Source organism: Canis aureus, chromosome 19, assembly GCF_053574225.1.
Source record: "Canis aureus isolate CA01 chromosome 19, VMU_Caureus_v.1.0, whole genome shotgun sequence".
Classification (NCBI taxonomy): Eukaryota; Metazoa; Chordata; class Mammalia; order Carnivora; family Canidae; genus Canis; species Canis aureus.
Genome location: NC_135629.1, coordinates 52,424,066 through 52,448,875, shown reverse-complemented (window position 1 = coordinate 52,448,875; position 24,810 = coordinate 52,424,066). Strand labels below are relative to the sequence as shown.

Below are 24,810 nucleotides of genomic sequence, written 5' to 3'. Positions count from 1 at the left end.
AGATCAAAAGAAACAATATCTGCATTGTGGGAAATCCAAAAGAAGAAAATTTAAAGCAAGGATGGCTAAAACCTCAGAGAGAAATGGGCATCCAGATCCATGAGACCCATAGCCCCCCCCCCCCCCAGGTTGAACGTAAATAGGGCTACAGCAAGACACATAATTGACAAAGTCAAAGACAAAGAATTTTGAAAGTGGCAAAAAAGAGATAATTCATACAAGGGAACTCCCATAAAATAAATGATGGGTGGATTTCTCAACAGAAATTTTTCAGGCCAGGGACACCTGGGTGGCTTAGTGCTTGAGCATCTGCCTTCAGCTCAGGGCATGATCCCAGGGTTCTGAGATGAGTCCTGCATCAAGCTCCTCATAAGGAGCCTGCTTCTCCCTCTGCCTATGTCTCTGCCTCTCTGTGTCTCTGATGAATAAATAAAATCTTTTTTAAAAAAAGAAAAGAAATTTTTCAGGCCAGGAGTGAATGGAATGACATATTCAAAATACTGAAAGAAAACCATGTTGAAAGAATTAAACTGTCAACCACGACTTTTATCTATACCTGGCAAACCTGTCCTTCAGAAAGGAAGGAAAGATAAAGACTCCTTTGACCAATCAAATGCTGTGAGAATTCATCACCACTAGACCTGACTTACAAAAAATACTAAAGGGAGTTCTTTGAGTAGAAGTAAAAGGACACTGATTAACATCAAAAAAACATAAGGTAGCGTAAAACTCACTGGTAACAGTAGATACATACTCAAAGTTGGATTCTGTAACATGGTAATGGTAGTGGATGATTCACAACTCCAATTTAGAAGTTAAAAAACAAACAGTAAAAATATCCATAAGTATAATAATATGTTATTCTACATATAGTATATGTCTAAAAAGACACATAAGCTGTAACATCATTAACCTGAAATGTGAGAGGGAGAAGTAAGAGTATAAAATTTAGGAATGCTACTGAAGTTATTTGTAGTTTTAAGATAATGTTAAAATTTTAAGATATTTTATGTAAGCCTCATAGTAACCACATGGAGAAAAAAAAGCCTGTAGTAAAAGTTGTGATAGGGGCACCTGGCTGGCTCAGTTGGTAGAGCATGCGACTCTTGATCTCAGGTTCTAAGTTTGAGCCCTACATTGATAAAGAAGCCAGAAACTAATACCAGAAGACACCAGAGAAAAACAACAGTACAACAGCAGGATAAAAACAAGGAGTAAAGAGTCAACAAAAGGGATCCCTGGGTGGCTCAGTGGTTTGGCCCGGGGTGGCCTTTTGCCCAAGGTGTGATCCTGGAGTCCCAGGATCGAGTCCCACGTCAGGCTCCCAGTGTGGGGCCTTCTTCTCCCTCTGCCTGTGTCTCTGCCCCTCTTTCTCTCTCTGTGTGTCTATCATGAATAAATAAATAAAAATCTTTTTAAAAAAAGTCAACAAAACACCCAGAAAACAATGAACTTTAAATAACTTTATCAATAATAACTTTAAATATCAGTGGATTAAATTCTCCAATCAAAAAACAGAATAGCTGAATACCTAACACAACAAGATTGGACGACATGCTTCATATAAGAGACTAACTTTAGCCTTAAAGATATACAAAGACTAACAGTGAAAGGATGAAAAAAGATATTCAGCAAATGGTAACCAAAAAAAAAAAAAAAGAAAGAAAGAAAGAAAAAGCAGGAGTAGCTACACTTATAGCAAATAACATACTTTATTTATTTTTAAAGATTTATTTTATTTTATTTATCATTATTACATAATGATAAAGGGGTTAATCATTCAAGAAGATATAACAGTTGTAAATATTTATGCATCCAACATCAGAACATCCAGATATTACAAAGCAAAAACTAACAGCTAAGAGCAGAAATGCGTTAATATTGTGGGACTTTAATACCCCACGCTCAACAATGGATAGATAGTCCACACAAAATCAATAAGGAAACCGCTGTTTTTAACACAACCGTAGACCAAATGGATCTACCACACATATACAGAATATTCTCTCTGACCATAGAATACAAATTCTATGTAAGCACACCTGAAATTATCTAAGACCATATGTTAAGCCACAAAATAATTCAACCAAATTCAAATACTGAAATTCTACCAAGAATCTTCTCTCTGACCACAATGGCATGAAAATAAAAAACAGGAAAAAAAACTGGAAGATACAAAAGCACTTCAAAATTAAACACTCTACTGAATAACCAATGAATTAAATAAGGAGGAAATTAGAAAGTATCAAGACAAACAATGGAAACACAGCATATGAAAATTTATAGGACGCAGCAAAAAGATTTCCAAGGAGGTTGTTCCTAACAAAAAACCCCTACATTAAGAAACGAGAGATCTCAAATAGGTAATCTAACTCAAACCTTTAGGAACTAGAAAAAGAACAAAACAAACAACCCAAAGTTAGCAGAAGGAAAGAAGTAATAAGGCTTAGAACAGAAATATAAATAGAAAAAGGGAAATAATAGAAAAGATAAATAAGAATGTTCATTCTTTCAAAAAATAAACATAATTGACAAATCTTTTGCTAGACTAACCAATGAAAAAAGGACCCAAATCAACAAAATTACAAATGAAAAAGTAAACCTTATAACTGATACAAAGGATAAGAGGCTCCTATGAACAATTATATGCCAAAAAACTGGACAACCTAAAAAAATGTAATCATCTTAGAAACATAAATATACCAAAATGAATCATGAAGAAGTAGAATATCTGAACAGACTAATTAGTAATAAGTACATTGAATCAGTAATTACAAACCTCTCAACACACAAAACCCCAGAACCACGTGGCTTTATTACCTAATTCTACCAAACACTTGAAGAATTAATGCCAATCCTTCTCAAAACTCTTTCAAGAAAAATTGAAGATGAGGAAACACTTCTAAATGCATTCCACAAGGCATCTACCAGCATTATTCTGATACCCAAATCCAGATAATGAGGTTAAAATTAAATTATATACCAATACAATGATGAATATAGAAGCAAAAAGTCTCAAAAAATATTAGCAAACCAAATTCAAAAATATATTAAAAGGATTATACACTATGACCAATTGAGATTTTTCCCTGAGATGCAAGGAGGTTCAATATACACAAATCAATAAGTATAACAATACATCATTAATAAAATGAAACCTTAAAAATAAAAAATAAATAAAATGAAACATTAACATCATCATCTTAACATAGAAAAAGCATTTGAGGAAATGCAACATCTTATAATTTTAAAAAACCTTGAAAGATTGGGTATGAAATCTCATTATAATAAAGGCTATACATGACAAACCCACAGCTAATGTTCGACTCAATAGAGAAAAAAGGTTTTCCTCTAAAATTCTGAACAAGGGTACCCACTCTCACCACTCCTATTCAGTATAGTCCTGGAAGTCCTATCTAGAGCAATTAGGCAAGACAAAGAAATCAAAGTTGTCTAAATTTAAAAAGAAGAAAAACTGTTGCTATCTGCAAATCATATCAATTTTTTATATAAGAAATGCCAGACTCAGGCAGCCCCGGGTGGCTCAGCGGTTTAGCGCCGCCTTCAGCCCAGGGCATGATCCTAGAATCCTGGGATCGAGTCCCATGTGGGCCTCCCTGCATGGAGCCTGCTTCTCCCTCTGCCTGTGTCTCTGCCTCTCTCTCTCTCTCTCTGTCTCTCATGAATGAATAAAATTAAAAAAAAAAAAGAGAAATGCCAGACTCAACCAAAAACTAGTTGGAACTAATCAAGGATTTTAGTAAGTTTTCAGCATATAAAAGCAACATACAAAACTCGGCTACGATATTACACCCTGATCATAAAACATTTGAAAAAGAATGAGAATAATTCCATTTACAATAGCATTAAAAACAAAAAGTAGCTAGGAAGAAATTTAACCGAAGAAGTGAAAGATCTGTATGATGAAAACGTTAAGACTTTGCTGAAAGAAATCAAAGAAGTCACAAATGGAAAGAATCAATGTCATATACCGTATTAACAAGATGAAGGATAAAAACCATTTGTTTTTTTTTTTGTTTTTTTTTTTTTTTTTTTTTTAAAGATTTTATTTATTTATTCACGATAGTCACAGAGAGAGAGAGAGAGGCAGAGACACAGGCAGAGGGAGAAGCAGGCTCCATGCAGGGAGCCCGACGTGGGATTCGATCCCGGGTCTCCAGGATCGCGCCCTGGGCCAAAGGCAGGCGCCAAACCACTGCGCCACCCAGGGATCCCCGATAAAAACCATTTGAATCACTATATTGTACATATAGGACACCTGAAAATAATGAAATGTGTTTTAACTAGCTGGAATTAAAAACTTTTTTAAAAATCACAAAAAAGTCATATCATTTTAATAGGTGCCAAAAAAAGCATTTAACAAAATCCAACAATGATTCATGGTAATAACTTAACAAAGTGGATATAGAGGGAATGTACCTCAATTTAATAGAGGCCGTTTATGACAAGCTGACAGCTAACATACATACTCTAGGAAAAATCAGAAAGCTTTTCCTATAAGATCAGGAACAAAACAGCAATGCCTGCTTTCACCACTTTTATTCAACATAGTGTTGGAAGTCCTAACCAGAACAACAAAAGATAATGTATCAAAATTGGAACTGAAGAAGTAAAAATGTCACTATTTGCAAATGACATGATATATTGAAAACCCTCAAGACTTCACCAAAAGGACTATTAGAATAAGTGAATTTAGTAAAGTTGAAGGATATAAAATCAATATACAAAAATCTATTCTGTTTCCATATACTAATAATGAACTGTTAGAGAATTTAAGGGGACACCTGAGTGGCTCAGTCTATTAAGCATCCAACTCTTGATCTCAATTCAGATCTTGATCTCAGGGTACCAGGGTCATGAGTTTGAGCCCCACACTGGGCTCCACACTGGGCATGGAGCCTACTTAAGAAAGAGAAAAATTAAGAAAACAATTCATGTACAATTGCATCAAAAAGAATAAAATACCTAGGAGTAAATTTAATGAAGGACGTGAAAGACCTGTACAGTGAAAACTATAAGACAGTGATAAAGACATTGAAGAATACATAAATACATGAAAGATATTCCATGCTCATGGATTGGAAAAATTAATATTGTTAAAATGTACATGCACCCCAAAGCAATCTATGGATTCAGTACAATCCCTATCAAAATTCCAATGGCATTTCTCACAGAAATAAAATAAACATTCCTAAAATTTGAATGGAACCACAACAAACCTGAATAGCCAAAGCAATCCTGAAGCAGAAGAACAAAACTGGAAGCTGGAAGTATCACACTTCCTGATTGCAAAGTGTTAATCAAAATTAAACAAAAGATCATCAAAGTTACAGTGTCGGCATAAAAACAGACACATATATCAGTGAAACTTAATAGCCCAGAAATAAAGTCACAGATTTTTTGTCAATTTATGACAACAGAGTTAATAGTGTACAGTGGGGAAAAGGACAGTCTCTTCAATAAATGGTGCTGGGAAAACTGGACCACGTTTTTACAGCATACGCAAAAATTAACTCAAAATGGATTAAAAACTTGAGGTTAAGGCCCAGTACCATAAAATTCCTAGAAGAAAATATTGCTGATAAGTTCCTTGACCGGTCTTAGCAATAATTTTGGGGGGAACTAACACCAAAAGCAAAGGCAACAAGAGCAAAAATAAAGTGTGATCATAGTTAACACTGTGTGGTATATTTGAAAATTGTTGAGTAAATCCTAATAGTTCTCATCCCAAGAAAAAAAAATTCTTTTTTTAAATTTTTTTGTATCTTTAGGAGATAATAGATGTTAACTAAACTTATTGTGGAATTAATTTCACAATATATGTAAGTCAAATCATTATGCTGTATATCTTAAACTTAGTGCTGTATGTCAATTATATCTCAATCAAATCTGAAAAAAAAATGTATACCTTTAAGTGAAAAAAAAATCCAAACTTGCACCAATAGAAAAAAGGAAGGATAAATTTGGTATGCTTATTTCATGGAACACACTATTACAAGAAAATCAGGGATGCCTGGGTGGCTTAGCAGTTAAGCGTCACCTTTGGCCCAGAGCGTGATCCTGGAGTCCTGGGATCGAGTCCCATATCAGGCTCCCTGCATGGAGCCTGCTTCTCGCTCTGCCTGTGTCTCTGCCTCTCTCTCTCTCTCTCTCTCTCTCTCTGTCTCTCATGAATAAATAAATAAAATCTTAAAAAAAAGAAAAAAATCAAGTGTACATGTCTGTATTAGCTTTCTATTCTTGCCACAAATTTAGTGGCTTGAAACAATCCTCATTTATTACTTCACAGTTTCTGTAGGCCAGAAGTGTTGGCATGGCTTAGCCAGGATTTTGCAAGGCAGAAACAGGGAATGGGTCAGTCTGCATTCTTATCTAGAGGCTCAAATAGTAAAGGATGTGCTTCCAATTTTCCTCCAATTGTTGGCAGAATTTGTTGTGATTGTAGAATTCTTGGCAGCTTTTTAAAGATTTTATTTATTTATTCATTCATTCATTCATTCATTCATTCATTCATTCATTTGACAGGAAGAGAGTGAGAGCACACAACCAGAGGGAGAAGCAGAAGGAAAAGAAAGAAGCAGGCTCCGCACTGAGCAGGAAGCCCGCCTCAGGGCTAGATTCAGGACCCTCCTGGGATCATGACCTGAGCTGAAGGCAGATGCTTAACCAACTGAGCAGCCCAGGCACCCCTCTTTTTAATTACTTTTTAAAGATTATAGTGGATATCATGTTTAAATTTGGCACAATCCCCAGGTATAACTATATATGAGACACAGTATTAAGACTATGAAGCTTTTCGATTAGTGCATTTTAGCAAATGTTAATGTATAAATTATGTTGAAGAGGCACGAAAGCCAATCAGTGTCCCTTTCTTTTCTTCCATAATTTTTTAAGTATATAGATATTATCACATAGTTGTTATACATATGATTATTAAATGTTTAATTATATAAGCTTTTATATAAAAGCCTTCCATGGTGGCCCTTGGTGGTGCTCTAGTGATGTTGCCAGGCCAGTGGATCAGTCTGAGGATAACCACTCTGTGCTTTCCACTTTCCAGGAAGCCTTCACTGTGCCTCTTTTAGTGTATGCCACTTATCCCTAGATGCTTCTATGACTTCTCATCCAGTAGGACACTTTGTTATTAATGTTGATTGGGGACCTCTCATACACCCAGGCATAGGAACTATACAAAGCATAAATCTGGGGTCAGTCTCTTATCACAATTTAGGTTGGAAAACCACAGAAGAATGTGCAGATACCGCAAAAGGCAGTAATGGTCAAAGTGCAAGTGCACCAAACAGGTCACCCTGTGCCAACTGGTTTGTGCAAAAGCCTTAAATTATAAAGGTGATTGGATAATAACACAGGGTAATGCCATTGAAAGTTTGTTACTACAGTCCCAAGAGAAGGGGGCACACCAAGTAATGCAGGATCATATAGAGAAGTACCAGTTCAGTCAGGAGGCAGAAAACAGGAGTGAGGGCAGAGCATAGGTCAGAGCTGTGTTGGAATTTCCTCAGGAAAGGCAAGGCAGTGCAGGGTAAAGCTAAATACTGTGCAGTTTGAGTAATTCCAGTGGGCTCTGGATCATAGGAGTTGTTGGCTACCTAGCCCTAGGTTGATTTAGGGCAGGAGAAATACTGGATAAAGAAGGTGGGGCAGCCCCAGTGGCCCAGCAGTTTAGCGCCCGCCTTCTGCCTGGGGTGTGATCCTGGAGTCCCGGGATCGAGTCCCACATCGGGCTCCCTGCATGGGGCCTGCTTCTCCCTCTGCCTGTGTCTCCTCTGCCTCTCTGTGTCTGTCATAAGTAAATAAGTAAAATCTTAAAAAAAAATAAAAAAAAAGATAAAGAAGGTGGTTGAAGTATGAGCTCTGGAGTAGCTGGTTTGCATATGAAAGGTGAACTTCCAAAGAAGTTATTTACTATCTTAAGAATTAGCTAGTCCTTGGGCATCTAGGTGGCTCAGTTGGTTAAGTGTCTGCCTTTGGAAAATCTGTTAATATTTTCTTTTAAACATAAAAAATACTTTTGTTTTAGAGACGGAGTTTTCCAGCTGGTGTTTCTTGATTTGTGCTCTAAATTTCCAGGTTCTGGGCACCTGGGTGGCTCAATCTGTTAAGCATCTGCCTCAGGCTTAGGTCATGATCTCAGGGTCCTGGGATCCAGCCTCACATCAGGCCCCCTGCTCAGTGAGGAGCCTGCTTCTCCCTCTTCCCTGCCCCTATTCTCTATCCTCTCTCTCTCAAAAAAAAAATCTTTAAAAAGCTAGTCCTGCCTTTGTCTGGCAGCAGCCATCAGCTGAAAGGCAAGCCAAGAGGGGCACTTAGAAGTACATCCAGGAGCTATGGAGGAAGAAGCAGTCCAACGTAATGCACTTTCTTCTCAGGGTGCACTGCTGGCAGTACCGCCAGCTCTATGCACTTAATAGGGCACCCCCCAACACCCACCCAACCCAGCCCAATTAAAGCATGCAGACTGGAGTACAAGGCCAAGTAAGCTTATGTCACATATTGGATTCGTGTGTGATGTAGTGGCCACAAATGCCCAGTTCCTAAGAGTACAGCCTACAGCAGCCTGTCCATCATGGTGTTAACCAGCTAGTTTGCCCACACACCTTCAGTCTGTTGCAGAGGAGGAAGCTGGATGCCCCTGGGATTGAGTCTTGAATTTTTACTGGGTTAATGAAGATTCCACATACAAATTCTTTGAGGTTATCCTCATTGATCCATTCCATAAAGCTGTCAGAAGAAATCCTGACACTCAGTGGGTGACCAAACCAGTTCGCAAGCACAGGGAAATGGGAGGGCTGACATATGCAGACTGCAAAAGCCATGGCCTTGGAAAGGGTCACAAGTTCCACCACACTATTAGCGATTCTCACCAGGCAGCATGGAGAGGACACAATGTTTTCCAGCTCCACAGTTACCACTAATATAAGTAATGCTTGTAAAATTTTTGCCTATTATTAGGTTAAAAAAAAAAAAAAGAATTAGCTAGTCCTGGGAGGGGCAGTCTCTCCAGGCAGCAAGACCTCAAAGATGTTAAAGCAATATAAAACATAGAAAACTTAAGTCAAAAAAAATAAAGAAAGAAAAAGAAAACTTAAGTCATGATTAATACAATGGTTAAACCAATGTCCAAACACAGTGGTTTCCTCTAGGATGGAAGATGATTCAAGATGGAAAAGATTCACATGGGTAAGGTAATCTTCCATTTCTTTATCTGGAAGGTAGATACCTATGGACACACTATTTTGTGGTTTATTAGCAGCACTTATCCATTTTCACACAATTATCTGTATGTATGCTAGAATTATAAAATTTAAGAATGGAAAAAAAAAAAAGGAGTGCCTGGGTGACTCAGTCAGTTAAGCATCTGACTTCAGGTCAGATCATGATCTCAAGGTCCTGGGATCAAGCCCCATGTTGGGCTCTGCACTCAGCAGGCAGTCAGTCAGTCGGCTGGTCTCTCTTCCTCTCCTGCCTCTCCCTGTTCATACTGTTTCACTGTATTTCTTTTACCAGAATGGGGGAAGGGGATCACAAAACAGCTCTAAAATAATGTAGTAGAGGTGGGGTGCCTGGCTGGCTCAGGAGAGCATGCAACTCTTGATCTTAGGGTCTTGAGTTTGAGCCCCACATTGCAGAGTAGTTTACTTAAAAAAAGTGGGGGGGAGGAGGAGGAAAAGCAGAAGAGTCAAAGAGATGGTAGTATGAGACCTGAACTGATATTGCTGATCTTCAAGAAGGAAAAAAGATCCACACAGAAAGGAAAGCGGAAGCCATCTAGAAGCTGGAAAAAAGAAACAGATTCACCCCCTCGAGCCTCCAGGGAGAAATATGGTCCTATTCACATCTTGATTTTAGTTCACTGAGACCCTTTTCAGAATTCTGAACTCCAAAACTGTTACATAAAATTTTAGTTGTCTTAGTCCTTGCTTGGTAGTTTGTTATAGCAGCAATAGTAAACTAAGAATATAATGTAAAGCTGGAGTATCATGATACAAATTGTAAGGTCAAAGAGAAGTACAATATTTAGGATGGGCAGGGTAAAAAAAGATGGACAATCTATATATTTCTCAGAAATCTATTCCAAGAAGACTTTGGCACATCTTGTTCTATAAAGCCAGCTTTTGAAAGGTCCCCAATACCTTTGATGGTTAAATCCCATCCTCATTCAACTCACCCAATCACCATTTGGTATAGTTGATTAGTCACTGATCCTTGCCTTGGATTCATGGCCACCAGTCTTTTTTTTTTTTAAGATTTTATTTATTTATTCATAAGAGACACACAGAGAGAGAGGGGCAGAGACACAGGCAGAGGGAGAAGCAGGCTCCACGCAGGGAGCCGGATGTGGGACTCAATCCTGGGTCTCCAGGATCGTGCCCTGGGCTGAAGGTAGCGCTAAACTGCTGAGCCACGGGGGCTGCCCAATGGCCACCAGTCTTAATTCTATTCCTATCTCATGGGCCATGACTTCTCAATTCACTTGTTAGTCCCTCCCATAACTCCCAACTGCTTAAATTAATTCCCAGGGTTTGCCAATCCAAAAGTGAAATTATTTAATCAGATGGTTTTAAGTGATTATGAAATACAAGTGCTGGGCCTGATAAGCTTTTTCTTCTCATGTACCATGAAGTCTATCCACAAGCAGTCTAATTGCTGGTGCCACCATACTATGAAGGGAAAGCATCTCTGTATTTTTCAGCTGTTACCATATTTGTCTGTGGCTTTTGTCCTCATAGTATACAATGTATCACCTAAACTCCAGGAATGTATGGGACATCCAGAAAGGAAGGAATGAAGAGCAATCCTTGAGGAGAAAAAGCCATTGGAGAAAAAGCCCCTTCCCCCCCCCCCCTTTTTTTAGATTTTGAGAGAGCAAGCACAAGCAAGGGGAGTGGCAGAGGGAGAAGCAGACTCCTGCTGGGCATGGACCCCGACATGGTGTTCAATCCTAGGACCCTGGGATCATGACCTGAGCCAAAGGCATGTTTAACTGACTGAGCCATCCAGGCACCTCAAGAAGGCTGTCCCCTTTTTGTAGCGTTCCCAGATTCCACACCAATGACTCCTGCCTACTTCTTATTAGCCAGGACTATGAAATATATTCTTCTCATAAACCTTCTTTATTCTTTATTCTTTATTCTTCAGGAAACCTGAAGTAGGAATGGTTGTGTTGTGTTTTGTTTTTTTAAACTATATACCTGGAGATAATCTGGATTCTATTTATAAGGGACCAAAGGACAAGGAATACTGAGAGGACTAGATACTACTTGTCATACAGAGCCAGCATTTTACCACCCACTTGCAAATACACTAGAGATCATTAACCAAAAACATAAAATGCTCTTACATTGCCAGGACACCTGGGTGGCTCAGTCAGTTGAGTGTCCAACTCTTGGTTTCAACTCCAGTAACAATCTCATGGCCGCAGTCAGCATGTAGTCTGCTTGAAAGCTTATCTCCCTCTGTCCCTCCCTTAGCTCATGTGCACACATTTGCTGTCTCTCAAAATAAATGACTTTTTTAAAAAAATGCTCTTATATTGCCAATTAAACTTCCATATATCTTGTATAATTCAATGAAGACATATATATATGTCTATATATATAGACATAGGGAATATGTGTGTATATATGTATGTGTGTGTGTGTGTGTGTGTATATGTATATATATATATATATATATATATATATATATATGGAAATGGAAGTCTTTAGAGCTGAACCATAATGAAAATTCCATTATATGAAATAATTTTGCAGAACTTCTATTTAGTGTCTTTAAAAGCAACTAAAACTTTGTAATACAAAATTACCACAGAAAATAAAAATGCTAGGTGCTTTCCTTGAGAATGACACACAGAAAGGCAATTGCATTTATGTCATTTATTTCATTAGGACTCCAGGAAGAATTCTCTTGTGTACAGTGATTGAAGAATAGTACCTGAAAGCTTCCCCCAAATTCCTCTCATTCATACTTTGTTCCTCCAGTATTTTAGAGTCTCTTAAGGGATATGTATTACCAAAAATCATTCCCACATTTTTACATTCATTCAGCTTCTTTCCAGAGTGGCTTTTCACATGTAGAGTAAGATTTATAAGATGGATATACCATTTCCCATGTACCCTACAGCCACTATTTCTCTCCAGTGTGATTACTAAAGGTCAAAAGCCAAGTAATAGACACACACACAGACACAAAGGCATTACCATTATTTCTAACATTCTTAACATTTTCTGCCTCTGAGATTACCAAAGAATGTTAACATCTAGGGCTAAGTATCTTACCATCATAGGGTTTCTCTTCACTGTGTTGTGACTTATTAACACCTGAAAATTTTTCAACATTTCTTACATTCATGAGTCTCCTTGCATATGAAGCAGTCAAGAATCTCTAAAACCTTTCCCAAAGCTATCCCATATTTCTTAGATGTATAGAAATCTCTCCACTGTTTTTTTTAAATGTTGATTCTTAAAAGATACAAGAAACAACTGCAGATCTTCCTGGGTCCTTTACATCTGTATGGTTTTATACCATCTGAAGTCTCATGTGAACATTAAGGCCTTGGCACTAAGGTTTTACCACATTCCTTAAGTACAGATGATTCATCGCTAGTGTGAGTTATGTGCTATCAAAGCATGTGGTCATATTTTAAGGCTATAGATCATTCTTACCTTCACATCACTTTTACCTATTTATAAGTAATCTCTATGTCCAACATGAGACTCAAACTCACAACCCTGAGATCAAGCTTTACCAACTGAGCCAGCCAAGCACTCTGGACTTTTACAGCAATTTTGACATGTAAAATTAATGATAGAGCAACAACAAAAAGGTTCTCCCACATACCTTTGTAACTGGAAAGTTCTCTCAAGTGTTGAGTTCTTAAGCATTCTTTAAGGTATGAACAATTACTGCTCTCTCATATACATTATATGAATGGGAATTCTGGCCCAGGAAGTTCCTACCTATCTATTAAGGATGAAAAATGAGTAAAGCTTTCTCACACATTCTTTACTTTCATAAGTTACTTTATCCAGATGAGGTTAGATATGAACACTAGTCTGAAAAACATTTACAGGTTTTTTTCACATGCCTTAGTTCTTAAATGTTTAGCAAGTGCCGAAGATTGAGTGAAGGTTTTCCCACATTCCTTACATTTGTATGGTTTCTCTCCAGTGTGAGTTCGCATGTGAATACTAAGGCATGTGGAGTATCTAAAGGCTTTCCCACATTCTTTACATTTGTACGGCTTTTCTCCAGTATGTGTTCGCATGTGCATGTTAAGATTTGTAGAACGAGCAAAAGCTTTCCCACATTCTTTACATGCATAGGCCTTCTCTCCAGTGTGAGTTCTTAAATGTGTGGTCAGGCCTGATGACTGAGTGAAAGCTTTCCCACATTGCTTGCATTCATAGGGCTTCTCTCCAGTGTGTGTCCTTACATGCTGATTGAGCATCGAAGAATTATTAAAGGCTTTCCCACATTCCTTACATACATAGGGTTTCTCTCCAGTGTGTGTTCGCACGTGTAAGACAAGTCCTGAGGAACGAGTAAAAGTTTTCCCACACTCCTTACATACATATGGCTTTTCTCCACTGTGAATTCTTATGTGTTTTGTAAGGTATGAAGAATGAATAAAAGCTTTTCCACATTCCTTACATTCATATGGTTTTTCTCCCGTGTGAATTCGCATGTGTAAAATAAGTCCTGTGGATCGAGTAAAGGCTTTCCCACATTCTTTACATTCATATGGTTTTTCTCCAGTGTGGTGTCTCATGTGTACCTTCAGGGATGACTGATTAACAAAAGTTCTCTGATAATCTTTGCATTCACACACTTTCTCTTGTATCTGAATTTTCTTGCATCCAGTAAGATTTGAAAGCTGACCAAAGGCTTTATCATGTTGAACACTCTCAGAAGTTTTCTCCCCAACAGGGATTTCCTTGGGCAAAGTACAAATAAAGTTCTTTTTAAAGGCTTTTCCATTCCGATTACCCTTAGAAGTTTTCTGTCGAATGTGAGTTGTAAATGAGTGTCCACTAAATGCTCTTCCACAGATGTTAGAGCCATATCGTTTCACTCCAGCATTGCTTCTCTCCTGCTGATTAAGGTTTAAATGATAACTAAAGACTCTGCACTCACTATAACAGAATTTCTCCCCCATCACAACTTTTATGCATTGGAAACATCATAATTGAAGTGTTTTTTTCCATTTCCATTTAAGTGTACAGACTTCCTGCTCTGTTTTTGAGTTATTTTAAGTAGAATAAACAGACTCTGAGGCTAAGACCCTGAATCATATTCTACTTTCACAGAGTATCCTCTAGTAATTATTCATACTGAATCATTTAAAACTTGTATTATTCTGACTAAATTCCCAGTGCATAAAAAAACTGGACATCTGAGTTATATTTATATGGATCTCTGAGGAGAAACAGGTTTGAAGTAGGTTTAGAGTGCTTCTCAAATTCTTGATATTCAAAGAATCTCTTCACAGATTCTGCTTTCTTTGGGTAAATGGCATTTATTTTATATAATTCGCATGGATTTTGTGCTTCTGGTCCTGACGTGGAAGAAAGGAATTACTTTTGGAGATCTTACCAATTGTATTTCATCTGATGTTTTTTCCAAAGAAATATCCTGAAGTGGTATGGAACCTTTGGTTTTGAGTTGCAATTCCAATTCTGAAAAAAAGTGGAAAATTTAGTTTGGGAGAAAAATCCTGGGAAAAAGTTGTTTAAAAGCATAGAGAATGACACCACAAAATATGATGGAGTAGGGAACTCCAGGACTCTTTCCCACCGGAAAACAAGAAGCTCACAAAAACTATCAAAATCAACTATTACAGAACTTTATAATCTAGTCAAAAATGTACAACCACCAAGGGAACACTTAACAGAAGAAAGAAGCAGCTTTAGTTCACCAAGAGCGTGCTGAGGCATTTTAATTACTCACCTACCATCCCCACTCTTCAGATCAGCTGCAGCCGTTTAGACAAGCGGTATCTTTGAGTAAGTTACAAATACTAAAAAGAGCACTATGGACTTTGTTCTCAAAGAATTGCCACCGTGTGTTTCCATCTGTCTGCAGCTTCAAGGAATGTGCTTTGTATCAGCCAACTCAGAGAGTTCCCAACAAGACAGCATCTCAGACAACTACTGATGAAAGTGTCTAAAGGCAAGGCACCTGAGTGGCTCAGTCCATTAAGTGTTCACCTTCAGCTCAGGTCATGATCTTGGGGTCCTGAGATCAGGCCCAGCATTGGACTCCCTGCTCAACAGGGAGTCTGCTTCTCCTTCTGCCCTCCCCACCGCTTGTGTGCTCTCTCTCAGTCTCTCTCTCTCTCTCAAATAAACAAAATCTTAAAAAAAAGAAAGAAAAAGAAAGAAAGAAAAAAAAAGAAAGAGAAAGAAAGAAAGAAGAGAAAAGAAAAGAAAAGAAAGAAAAGAAAAAAGAAAAGAAAAGTCTGAAGGTAAAGTATTGCTTACCACAGTCCAAGGAAAAGGCAAGTATCTGAGACAAACAAAAGACACCCTGAAAAGCCTTAGAAGGAACAGACTGGGAAGGTTGATATGTGCATAAATAGGGCTTTTAAAACCTCAAATGTTGGGGCAACTGGGTGGCTCAGTGGTTGAACATCTGCCTTTGGCTCAGGTCGTGAACCCAGGATCCTGGGATCGAGACCTGCTTCTCCCTCTGCCTATTTATGTCTCTGCGTCTCTCTGTCTCTCATGAATAGATAAATACAATCTTTAAAATAATAATAATAATAAAACCTCAAGAAGTCCACAAGCATGCCCAGGGCTAGATGCATGCTCAGAAAGGCTGGAGAGGACCCAAAGCTTTCACTTCTGGCTGACCTTCAGCATCCACTCCAACAGGAATGGAAGGCTAAAGAAGAGCTTTAAGTGGCCTAGCTAAACACTGAAGGAGTGGCTCAACACACAGCCAATTAACAAAAACTAAAAGAATACCTTTAGTTTTCTTTTCTTGGCTCCAGGTATGTAAGGAATTTCTGTCCCTCTAAGGTGACCACTAAATTAACAGAACAAATTTCAGGGACTGCACTAAAAAAGAATGCAGAACACACAACAATTATTTATTTATTTTTAAAGATTTTATTTATTTATTCATGACAGACACAGAGAGAGAGGCAGAGACACAGGCAGAGGGAGAGGGAAAGAAGCAGGCTCCATGCAGGGAGCCTGACGTGGGACTCAATCCCGGGTCTCCAGGATCACACCCCAGGGCTGAAGGCGGCACCAAACTGCTGGCACCGAGACTTCCCTACAAAAATAATTTAAAAGACAAAACAAACACCAACAATACAAAACAAGCAGCAACAGCATCAAACTCAGGGAGAAGTGAATCAGATTTTTTAATTGCCACATTATGATATCTAAAATTTACATTTCCAACTAAAACATATGAGGTATGCAAAGGAACAATAAAAAAAAAATACAAATTATTCCTGAAAGCCAAGGCATTGGACTTACTAATAACTTTGAATCAATTTGTTTCAACACACCCAAGTTGCTAACAGAAACCATGAACAAAGACCTAAAGGAAACTAGAAGAATTATGCCTCACTAAAGAGATTGTCAATAAGAGACAGAAATTACAAAAAAGAACCAAATAAAATTCTGGAGCTGAAAAGTACAGTATCAAGAATGAGTGGTACTGGAAAAAGAATAGACATATACAGAACAGAATCCAGAATAAAAAACCCATACATCTAGAATCAATATATTCTTGACAGGTGTGCCAGGACCATTCAATGGGGAAAGAACAGTCTCTTCAACACACAGTGCTAGGATAACTGGATATCTTTATGCAGAAGAATCAAATTGGACCCCTACCTCACACCATATATACAAATTCACTCAAAGCAGGTCAAAAACCTAATGTAAAGGCTAAATGTATAAACTCTTAGAAGAAAACAAGGGGGTAAATCTTCAGAACCTGGGATTTGACAATGTCCAATCTTTTTATCTTATTCTTAGATATGACATCAAAAGCACCAAAGAAAACAAAGATAAATGGGACCCCACTGCAATTAAAAATGTGTATCAGGGACGCCTGGGTGACTCAGTGGTTGAGTGTCTGCCTTTGGCTTAGGGCATGATCCTGGAGTCCCAGGATCGAGTCCCACATCAGGCTCTTTTCAAGGAGCCTGCATCTTCCACTGCCTCTGTCTCTGCCTCTCTCTGTGTCTCTCATGAATACATAAAGTCTTTTTAAAAAAATGTAAATCAAAGAACACTATCAAAAAAGCAAAAGGATAACCCCAAAAATGGAAGAAAATATTTGCAAATCATCCATGCGATACAGGTCCACTATTAGAGTACAGAAAGAATTCATATGCTTCAACAACAAAACAAACAACCCAAGGTTCAACATGGACACAGAACTTGGTGTTTCTCCAAAGACACAGAAATGGTCCATAAGTACACAAAAAGTGTCCAACATCATTTCTTTTAAGGAAATGCACATCAAAATCACAATAAGATACCACTTCATACCTATTAGGATGGTTACTATCAAAAAAAAAAAAAAAAAAAAGGAAAGGAGAGAAGGCAAGAGGGAGGAAGAAAGGAAGGAAGAACTGATGGCAAGGAGTAACTGCTACACTGCTGGAAGGAATATAGTATAGGCTCTGCGTAAAATAGTTTGGTAATCCTTAACAAGTTAAACATAAAATGACCATATGCCCCCACAATTCTACTTCTAGGTAAGTTAACAGTTATGAAATTGAACTCTGTATGATTCTATTTGATATCTACAGAATAGGCAAACTTGTAAATCAGAAAGTAGATTAGTGGTTGCAGGGAGTAGGGGGAAGGCTGAATGGAGGCTGACTGCTTAGTGCTTACAGGGTTTCCTTTTCAAGTGATGAAAATATTTTGGAACTAAAAGGAGATAATGGTTGCACAACACTGTGAATGTACTCAATACCAATAAATCATACTCCCTAAAATGATTAATTCTTGTGTACTTTATCTCAAAAAAAAAAAGCATAATGGCACATACATGTCTGAATATGCTGAAACACGATAAAAAGGTTGAAACAAAAGGGAAGTTGCACTACACAGAGTATGGCTGTGTTAGTAGTCTGGCAATGATAAGGGTATGGTGTCAAAATTTTAGGCAATCTACAAAGCTTAATATTCTGGAAACCTAAGGCTGATAGTACACAAAAAACACTGATAGAATCAGGAAAACAAGATAGAAAGTACTGTAAAATAAGCTGTCTGCAAGTAATGAAATTTTCAATTGAGTCAGACAGATCTTTCTGGGAGAACAGGAAAAAGTTGAGATCAATGGAAATTTAAAGATATAAGGAGCTGAAGGTTCCTCAGCAAATTCAGAAACCAAATGGCTTCAGGCTTCTCAGAAAAAAAGAGTATTTCTTTGAAAGTTTGCCAAGTGGCATTTCCAAATGTACTGCACCTTTCCCAGACTAGCATCGCTCGTCGCAAAACTTTATTCATGAACTTACCCTGCAGAACTCCTCTCCCTCCTGCCCTCAGCTCTTCTGCTACTTCCATTGTAGAGTTGAGACCAGGTTGGCATGATTCATATCCTGCTTATAGGAAAAATATATAAAGAGGACCTTGCATGACACAAAATGCAGTCTTTGGGTAGGAACCAACACTTTAGCTTCAGAGTTTCTTTAGACACTTAAGTCTCACTCCACAAACAGAAAAATAATCACACAAAATTTTAAATCAATGCAATAAGACTATTCTAAAAGGAACAAAAATGTAAGTATATTCTTTCTCTGTGCCCTCAAATGACTAGAGAGCTCTAACACCTGAAAATCATGTCCAGCCTCATATACATTTAAAGTCTTAAGGTTTGGGGTACTTGGGTGGCTCAGTTAGTTAAGTGTCTGCTTTTGGCTCAGGTCATGATCCTGGAGTCCAGGGACTGAGCCCCACAGTGGGCTCCCTGCTCAGTAGGAGTCTGCTCTCCCTCTCCATCTGCACCCCCCACCCCAGCTCATGTTCTCTCTTGCATGTGCACACACACGCATGTGCCCTCTCTCTCCCAACTAAATAAATAAAATCTTTTTTTTTTTTTTTTTTTTTTTTTTTTTAAATTTTTATTTATTTATGGTAGTCACAGAGAGAGAGAGAGAGGCAGAGACACAGGCAGAGGGAGAAGCAGGCTCCATGCACCAGGAGCCCAACGTGGGATTCGATCCCGGGTCTCCAGGATCGCGCCCTGGGCCAAAGGCAGGCGCTAAACCGCTGCGCCACCCAGGGATCCCAATAAATAAAATCTTTAAAAAGAAAGAAAGTCTGACTGTCTTAGGTTTTCAGTCCCTAAAAGGAATAAAGTCATTTATTTAGACAGATCTTCATTTTCACAGGGAACCTTCTAGATGGTAAGGCACCTGAGGCCAGGGATCGTTCATCTTGTTTGCCACAGTATTCTCATTTGACAATAGAGATATTTAAGAAACATTCATTTCATAAAGGGCTCAGTGAAAAAATTATGCCAGCCCTACCTAGAGTAATGAGATTCTGGTAGTTCTCCAACATCACATCTCTGTAGAGATCTCTCTGTGCTTGATCCAACAAAGTCCACTCCTCCTGGGTAAAGTCCACAGCCACATCCTCGAAGGTCACTAAGTGCTAAATAATCAAATACATGGTGGCTTCAGCTAACTACCATCTTCTTTGAGGTTCTCAGGAAGATGTATGAGGGACTAAGGAAGGTAGACTAGAAGCCTACAGTACCCCTGGGCCCAGACCTCTTCTTTCTAGCTACAGATGCTGCCTGGTGCTTACAGGCACTCACATGGACTTACCAGCATTACTGACACATGACTAAACTTCTGTTACCACAACCTTACTGTGGGTTCTTCTTGCTTTATTCCTCCTCTATTTATTGGCTGCAGTTAGCACTGAACACAACACTAAAGTCTACTAACAGGTGAATTATTTCCATGGTAACACACACATTCCAGGAGATTAGACACTTTCATATCATTTCTCAATATCTATCATAACGCTCAGCAAAATGATAAGCCAACAAAACATGACTAAAGATCAGAAAGAATGAATACTGAGATAAAAGAATCATTTCCGGGGATCCCTGGGTGGCTCAGCGGTTTGGCGCCTGCCTTTGGCCCAGGGTGCGATCCTGGGAGTCTCAGAATCGAGTCCCGCGTCGGGCTCCCGGCATGGAGCCTGCTTCTCCCTCCTCCTGTGTCTCTGCCTCTCTCTCTCTCTCTCCCTCTCTCTCTATGTCTATCATAAATAAATAAACCTTTAAAAAATCATTTCCGGTGTAATCTCTATATATTCTGAGATGGCATGAGTCCTGGAGAAATTGACTTGGGACTCATTCCTTAAGCAGGGCCATTAATTGCTTTCAGAAGCCTGGGGACATTACAAGGAGATATGGCTACCCGACAAATAAGCCTGACATTTGAAGGTCAACTTTCCACTTACCTGAGAAGAATCCTTAAGTAATCCAGCCACCATCCTTGCCTCAATTTTTCCCTCATGAAGACAGAAAGGGTCCCAAGAAAGATGACCTCAGAGAGAAGAAAACCATGAACTCTGAAGCCAATCCAATTCCAATAATCACATGTTATAAGCTATCCCACACTACGCACAGAACATATCACACACTAATTTCATAAACTGATAAAGTGCTCTGAGTTACCTGGAGCAAGAAAATTGTTTTCTGGATCTTGCTACCCATGAGGACCTGGTTATATATTCCATCTCAGAGTTACACAAATTACAGTAGAGAGAGGCAGAGCTGTTTGACACAACAGAATTCACGAACATGTTACCCCCTCAAAAAGCACACACAACTTCTTGTATCCCAAATCCCAGGAACCGGATTTACACATGCTCTGCTCATTTCTGTTGTTCTTATATGGCCCACTGCATGGTCACTCAGCCCCTAAGCACTGGATCTGCCATTTGTGAAGGAACTATGCGAAAAGAAACATCAACAAGGACTTACCACACACCTGATTCACATCAAGGGCTGCCATCCTGTGAGTTTGATAGTAAAAGTTTCCAGAATATTCCAGTTCTTGCTCAGAAGACCAGAGAAGCTTTTGAGTTTAAATTAAGAGGTTGATCTCAATTTCTCTTTGAGTACTGGACTGTCTGGGTAACTGGTTCACAATATCCATTATTAAGCAACAGACATTTTTTCCTCAGTCATCAGACATCACTCTTTAGCCATCTCTGTGCAGATGAAACACATGACAGTCATTTCAAAAACTGTCTACTATCCTAGCATGCAAATATTAATACCAACCTCTGTTTACTGAGCACTGTTAGTAGTTCTACACTACTACTGTTAGTGTAGTGTTACTACACTCCTACACTGTTAGGAGTATATGAACTCCTTTAGTTGCCCTAACATCCCTCCAAATTGGGTATTAATAACTGACATTTAATAATTGAGAAAATGGAGGTTCACACAGGATTAAAAAATGGCTCAAATCACTAGTTAGGAAAAGAAAGCCAGGCAGACACATGTTGGTATGGCAAGAACCTTATCTCTTGTAGTAGCTCTTATTCCTGAGATGACCAGAATTCAGTCCACATCCTCTGCTAGGCATAATGGAGACAAGAAATACAAAAGGTTTTATGAAGTAAGAAGTCCCCCTGAGTACCACCTGCTGGAGCTTAGTTGCATTTGGAACTTTTGCCTCCCTTTGTCTCATTCCTTCATTCAGTTAGCAAATATTAGTAAGGGCCTTCCTCTTGCCAGGCCAGGTACTCAGCAATGAAGAGGGAACAGTTCTTAGGGATCTCACAGTTCAACTGGACAATGCAGGTAAGAAACAGGTAAATTAATTATCAGTTGGTGATGAGCGGTAAAAAGAATCAATCCCATTAAAGTATAATGAATACCACACATACACAAATATATTCACAATATAAAGATAAGACTGGTTAAAGATAGGATAAAGACAGAATAGAGAAATAATCACTTCAGAGGACTGTGATAAGTGATAACTCACTTAAAAAGTAAGTGTCTGGGACACCTGGGTGGCTCAGCGGTTGAGCATCTGCCTTCAGCTCAGGGTGTGATCCCACAGTCCTGGGATCAAGTCTCACATTGGGCTCCCTGCATGGAGCCTGCTTCTCCCTCTATGTCTCTGCCTGCCTCTCTCTCTCTGTGTCTCTCAAGAATAAATAAATAAAATCTTAAAAAAAAAAAAAAAGTAAGTGTCCAGGGCCAGCCCAGGTGGCTCAGCAGTTTAGCACTGCATTCAGCCCAGAGCATGATCCTGGAGACCCGGGATTGAGTCCCATGTCAGGCTCCCTGCATGGAGCCTGCTTCTCCATCTGCCTGTGTCTCTCATGATTTTAAAATCTTAAAAAAAAAAAAAAAAAAAAAAGTGTCCAAATTTTGACCCAAAGATATCCAAATTTGAGTATCATAATTTTAGAAAAACTCAAAAAACATTTCTCATGTTAGCTACTCCAACAGCACCTGAATGTCAGGTTTTTTTATGTTAAAACTGAAGGCTTTCTATATTATCTCACAGTTAACTACAAAAACTAGTATACAAATATATTGTGCGTCTTTTCACCCTTTCTTACTACTGATCAATTCTACTTTCTTCCAAGAAGTATTGGTTTTTATTTTTAGTCATTCTTTCAGTACATTTCCTTCTACTTCTATTAATTCTTGCTCAACCTCATGAAGTAGCAGAGTTTCATTTCTTGAACTTCTTTTCTTGAATTACAAGCATACATACAACTAAGGAAGGCAATCACTGAATAAAAATCTCAATGAAGTATTAAGAAATAAACAGCACTGGGCACCTGGGTGGCTCAGTGGTTGAGAGTCGGCCTTCGGCTCCAGTCATGATGCTGGGGTCCTTGGGATGGAGTCCCGCATCAGGCTCCCCACAGGGAGCCTGCTTCTCCCTCTGCCTGTGTCTCTGCATCTCTCACGAATGAATAAAATCTTAAAGAAAAGAAATGAACAGCCCCATAAATCATCATTCAGGTTGAGAAATAGAATATTTCCAAATTCAGCATCTTAGACATCTTGTCTCTTTTCCAAATCACTAACTCCATGCCTCCCAACTGCAACCACTATCCTGACATTTAACACTCTAGAACATTATGCGTACTTTTTAATTTTAAAGAAAGAATATCAAACAGCATGCGTTCTTTTGTGTCTGGCTTCTTTCACTTGACATTGTGTTTGTGACATTCATCCAAGTTGCATCTGTGCTCCTTCCTTTTGCTAATAAAGACTATGCCACAAAAAATATATGCTACCATTCATCCATTCGCCCCTTAATCCACTTTGGGTTATTTCCAATTTAGGGATATTTCAAATCATGTTACAAATAGCGTTTATATTCAGTTGGTGGACATGTGCGTGCATAGGATGAACAGATCGTATTTAACTGATACTTTTTAAAAAAAGTGTTTCCACTAGCAGTGTATGCACATGTCAACCAACACTTGGCACTGCCACTCTTTTTAGTATTACTTTAGGTCACTCAGCGTGTGCGGTAGCACCACATTGTGGTTTCTATTTACAAATCTCTGTGGTTTCTATTTGTGGTTGCTAATGATATGAAGCATCTTTTCATATATTTATTGTCCATTTGTCTTTTTTTTTTTTTTTTGAAGAGCCTATCCAAATTTCTGGTTCATTTTTCACTTTGGGTATTCATTTGTAGGCGTTATTACATAATTCCTTTGTTGTTACATGTGAGACAATAAACCAAATACTAAAGATCGAGTATCAGGCCTGCAAGTTTTTTTAATCTTACTTTCGAAGGGTTTCTCATACACACTTAAATATACATGGAGGGGGATATAGAAAGGGGTACACCAGGCATGCAAAATGCTAACAAACGGTCAATGGGCAACAAGATACACCTGAACAAGTCCTCGAACTTCAGTAACGGGCGCCCACGGCCAGAGCACTTCCGTCCAGCGCTCACCAGAACGCCGCGCCATCTCCAGGTCGGGGAGGAGAGGGCACTGCGGCCGTTTCCACCACTGCGTCCACGCTTCTCCTCTGGAGAAAGGGCAGCAGTTTGTTCTGGCAGCTTTTGAGGAGGGGCTCGGGCGGAGAGAAAGGCCCTGCGTCCACCGGGGGCCCCGCCACGACCCCGACTCCCAGCCGCGCGGGCGAAGGCGCAAGAGGCTCTCGGAGGGACCCGGGCGGCCGCAGCCGCTGGGGCGTCGTGTGCCGACGGCGAGGACGCGCCCCGAGTCCGAGCAAGCCACGGAAGTTCGAACCCGCGGGGGTGAGCGCCCAGCGGAGGCCGACAGAGGGGACAACCCCCCTTCCACGCAGGGCGCAGCGGGAAGTGAAACGGTATCCGTCGAGCACTTCCGCTTCCGGTTTCCGCCGCGAGGTCAGCATAAGGGGCGGGGCCTCAGGAGCATCCGGGTCGGGCTGAGGGTGACGACCGCCTCTTCCGGACGCCAGGGGAGGCCGCTGGCCCTGGGCGCTGGGGCCCGAGTTGGAAGAGTGACGGAGGCGGTGGGCGGGGTTTGCCGCCAGGTTCCGGGTCAAGGGAGCTCATCAAACGGTTTTCTACAAGTCTTTCTCCTTGTTGGTTCAGCCTCGCTCAGCGCTTTGCATTTTTATAAAGATGCTACCATGGGATCCCTGGGGGGGCTCAGCGGTTTAGCGCCTGCCTTGGGCCCAGGGCGTGATCCTGGAGACCGGGGATCGAGTCCCCCGTCGGGCTCCCTGCATGGAGCCTCTTCTCCCTCTGCCTGTCTCCCCCTCTCTGTGTCTCTCACGAAT

General features: G+C 39.5%; 1 protein-coding gene and 1 pseudogene across 10 annotated transcripts; one reads left to right on the top strand and one right to left on the bottom strand.

Moving 5' to 3' along the window:
* The first annotated feature begins 2,707 nt into the window (after positions 1-2,707).
* Positions 2,708-9,067, top strand: LOC144291128 (large ribosomal subunit protein eL15 pseudogene; annotated as a pseudogene).
* A 2,836-nt stretch (positions 9,068-11,903) lies between these two features.
* On the bottom strand, positions 11,904-24,386 carry ZNF846 (zinc finger protein 846). 10 transcript variants are annotated; one of them, XM_077860046.1, is made up of 8 exons: positions 23,993-24,386; positions 22,851-22,995; positions 21,032-21,254; positions 20,499-20,609; positions 19,550-19,676; positions 18,536-18,622; positions 14,638-14,720; positions 11,904-14,137 (listed from the first exon to the last, which is right to left on the bottom strand). In XM_077860046.1, exons 4-8 carry the CDS (start codon positions 20,529-20,531, stop codon positions 13,109-13,111), a joined length of 1,359 nt encoding a protein of 452 aa, XP_077716172.1. In that variant the 5' UTR covers positions 20,532-20,609; positions 21,032-21,254; positions 22,851-22,995; positions 23,993-24,386; the 3' UTR covers positions 11,904-13,108. The 10 variants fall into 10 exon arrangements, with proteins under 10 accessions (XP_077716172.1, XP_077716171.1, XP_077716167.1 ...); XM_077860045.1 differs by having other exon boundaries at positions 20,499-20,584; XM_077860041.1 differs by having other exon boundaries at positions 20,499-20,584; positions 21,025-21,254; positions 23,928-24,384.
* Between the last annotated feature and the right edge of the window lie 424 nt (positions 24,387-24,810).